Source organism: Oratosquilla oratoria, chromosome 9 (genome assembly GCF_046742065.1).
Source record: "Oratosquilla oratoria isolate Oo_2021 chromosome 9, ASM4674206v1, whole genome shotgun sequence".
Classification (NCBI taxonomy): domain Eukaryota; kingdom Metazoa; phylum Arthropoda; class Malacostraca; order Stomatopoda; family Squillidae; genus Oratosquilla; species Oratosquilla oratoria.
Genome location: NC_134785.1, coordinates 555,809 through 560,000, shown reverse-complemented (window position 1 = coordinate 560,000; position 4,192 = coordinate 555,809). Strand labels below are relative to the sequence as shown.

At 35.5% G+C, this 4,192-nt stretch overlaps 1 protein-coding gene across 1 annotated transcript in view; it reads right to left on the bottom strand.

The window, feature by feature from the left end:
• Positions 1-3,889, bottom strand: part of LOC143027898 (uncharacterized) — a 61,326-nt gene extending 57,437 nt beyond the window's left edge. The window contains exons 1-2 of the mRNA XM_076189543.1: positions 2,803-3,889; positions 2,376-2,742 (exon numbers count right to left, since the gene is read on the bottom strand). Of these exons, the coding sequence (XP_076045658.1) occupies positions 2,376-2,742; positions 2,803-3,462 (1,027 nt within the window). The 5' untranslated portion in view covers positions 3,463-3,889. The remainder of the gene's footprint in view (positions 1-2,375; positions 2,743-2,802) is intronic.
• Between the last annotated feature and the right edge of the window lie 303 nt (positions 3,890-4,192).

Genomic DNA, 4,192 nt, shown 5'->3' with positions numbered 1-4,192 from the left:
TAAATGTATATATACATAATATATGATATGTGAAATAAAAAATGAAATATTCATTATACAAATAAATAATATGAAATGTATAATACATAATATATAATATATAATATATGATATATAATATATAATATATAATATATAGTATATAATATGTAATATGTATATACATATATAGTATATAATATATAATATATAATTTATAATATATAATATATAATATATAATATATAATATATAATATATAATATATAATTTATAATATATAATATATAATATAATAAATAATGTATAATGTATGGTATATAATATATTATGTATATGTGTGATTAATAATATATGATATATAATATATAATTTATAATGTTATATATAATATATAATATATAACATATGACATAAAATATATGTTATATATTATATAATATATAATATATAATACATAATTTATATTATATGATATATAATATATAATATATAATATATAATATATAATATATAAAATACAATACATATTATATAATATATAATATATAATATATGATATATGATATATTAATATATAATATATAATATATAATATCTTATATATAATATACAATACATATTATATAATATATAGTATATAATATAATATATATATAATATATAATATATAATATATAATATATAATAGATAATATGTAATAATATAGTATATATATAATGTATAATATATAGTATACAATTTATAATATATAATATACAATATATAATATATATAATATATATAAAGTATATAACATATAATGTACAATATATAATAATATAATATATAATATATAATATATAATATATAATATATATATTTATATATAGTATAAAATGTATAATATATTCTATATATTATGTAATATGTACTTTTGAATATTATCAAATACATAATATATAGTGTGTAATATATGATTTATGAGATATAATATAGTATATACAATATATAATATATAATATGTATGTAAAACATGATCATGATATGCAATATAATTCGTAATGTATAATGTATAATATATATCATATAATAAATGATATATATGTAATATATATTACATGATATATAATATATCATATATTATATATAATATACAACATATAATATAAAATATGTAGTATATAAGATATTAGATATAATATATAGCATATAATATATATTATATAAGATATATAGTATATAATATGTAATATACAATATATATTATGTAATATCAAATGTAAATACAATTTATTATATGTAATATATAATGTATAGCATAAATCATACAGTATAAAACATATAGTGTATAATATATAATATCGAATAAATAATATATAATACTTATGTAGTATTTGATATATGATATGTATTATATAATATATACATATTATATAAGAAATGATTTATAGTATCTAATATATTGCCTAGAAAATATTATTTAATGTATAATATATAATGTAAAACAATTTATGGTACATAATGTACAGTATTCGATATATAGTATTTGATATATAACGTATAGTATATAATATATATCATATAATATTTGACACATAATATACAATATATGATTAATTTTCATAGTTTTTTATGTATTTTATGATATATAATATATAATTCATAATATTTATTACATAATGAATAATACATTATCAATAGATTTTTATACAAGGACTACGACTATCATACAGCATGATTTGTGAAATTGCCATTAACGTCATTCTGGAATATAATAGATATTGTCATACAGAATTGAATTATCACTTTGTATTATTCGTTTTGGTTCTCTTGTTTTGGTTTTGGTATATCCAATATGTATCCTGTAGCTATTTGGATTGCGGAGAATATTTTTATTAGTATGATTTTTTTTGTTCAACAACGCCGAAATAGTTTATCCATTAAATATAGACTGGCCACTTTCTATGGGTTGTCAGTGTGTATGAATGTGTTTATGCATAAATGTATACATAAATACACAAACATTTATATATATATATATATACACACACACACACACACACACACACACACACACACACACACACACACACACACACACACACATATATATATATATATATATATATATATATATGTGTGTGTGTGTGTGTGTGTGTGTGTGTGTGTGTGTGTGTGTGTGTGTGTGTGTGTGTGTGTGTGTGTGTGTGTGTGTGTGTGTGTAATGTGATGATACTCCATATTTCAAGTGTATCAGCACACGACTGTGTCAGATTTATCTGAGTGACAAGATTATCTGCGCGACCCCTTGCTTGCTTCGTCACACACACACACACACACACACACACACACACACACACACACACACACACACACACACACACACACACACACACGGTTTCGCTTTCCTCACCTGTTTTGTCTTCTTTGTGGAGATTGTCGAGGGTCTTGTTGGTCATTTTGAAGAGAGCGTCCAGGGCTCCGCCTCTCTCGCCCGCTTGCCCTTTCCGCTGCCCCTCCGTCGCCGTCGCCGTCGGCGCCTCCCGCGAGCTGCCGTGGTTCTGCGCTGTCCGCTTCGAGTCGCCGCGGCCGTCGGCGGGTCGTTCCTGGCGGTCCTCTCTCGAGTCCCAAGGGCGGACGATCTTGACAGGAACCGTTGACTTCCGGCGGGAAGGGCGGTACGAAAGAATGTCCAGGATCGAGAAGGATCTGAGCCCTGAACCCTTTTGGTCCTCGGGGATGCCCCCTCCGCCGACTCTTCCCCCTCCTCCTCCTCCTCCTACTACTACTACTCCTCCTCCTTCCCCACCCCCACCTCCTCCTCCTCCTCCACCCCCTACTTCTCCCCCGCCGGCAGTAGGGTTGTGTTGCTGTTGTGACTTGGGTTGTTGTTGTTGTTGTTGTTGTTGTTGTTGTTGTTGAGGTTGGGGCTGTTGTGATGTGGGCGCAGGAGGAGGAGGAGGAGATGGAGGCGAAGGGGAAGGTACCTGAAGATGGAGATGGTGCGGGTGATGATGAAGACGCCCTTGAGGGCTTGTGGGCTGCGACGACGGCGTGGGCGAAGTGCTGCTGGACATAGCAAGCCGCTTCAGTGGTCGGAAGTAATCGTCGTCGGACAGGTACGTGAAGGACTCTGCATGCATGGACCCAGAGGACATGGCCGGAGACGGCACCCCACGGGACGTGGACGGGGACGCAGGGTCCATAGGGGTGTCGCCCTCCGACTCCTCCGTCAGGGAAGTCGTGTCCATTGTGATGTTGTTCCCCGTCGCCGCCGCCGTCGTCATGTCCATCGGAGAGCTGAGGTCGTCATCGTTCAGAGGATCACCTTCACATCCGACGCTGATCTCGCTGTCGCAGGGACTCGCAGGACGTCGCCCTTCCACCTCCTCCTCCTCCTCCTCCTCCGTGTCCTCGACCACCACGGGGCGTCCGGCTGTCGGGGAAAGAGGCGCATCGCTATCGTCCATCCTTGTAACACATTCTTCCCGAATCTCCATTTTTTTTGTTTGATTATTATTATTATCTATAGTTCTTCGTCCCCCTCCTCCGCCTCAATGGCTCCCCTCTCCTGGTCCGATCCCTCCTTCACACAGTCCTTAAACTCCCGAGGACGTGGGCCACACCACTTCGTAGACACACAAGAATCCCCGTGCCGGTATTTGAGGAAGCACACGAAGAATAACACGAACTCGCACGGCGCGCGCGCGCGGTCTACTCTCCTGCGCCACAGTTCCCGACTCCTCCGAGAGAGGCCGCACAGGGCTCACGCCTCCAGATAGAAGGAGGCAGCAGCAGCAGCAGCAGCAACTCCAAGAGGAACTCCCTACCTCACGCAGGTCACAAGTGAACTGGTAGTGATTGTATCTAGCGGGAGAGTAATCGCTCTGGTCCACCACGGCCGATGAAGATGTACCAACTACTCGACTGCTTAATGATAGAGCAGGGGCCTCACACACCTAATGGCCGCCTTTGATGTTGCCGCCTGCCGATGACTTGGGGCACCGCCCGCCAGCCACACACGGCGAAACGTCGTCGTGATTGGGCGTTGCCTGGCATAGCCCCGCCTTTCCTCCATTTCCATTGGCCCGTTTCCCAGAAGAGGCGGAGCTTTAAAACCACCCGTTTGCGTATTGGACAAGAAATTATCAATTGGCCAATAGGGAGGGGAGACCGGTACATCAAAGAAAACTATGAATAGCTCAATCAGAGCCAGAAGTGACGTTGTTA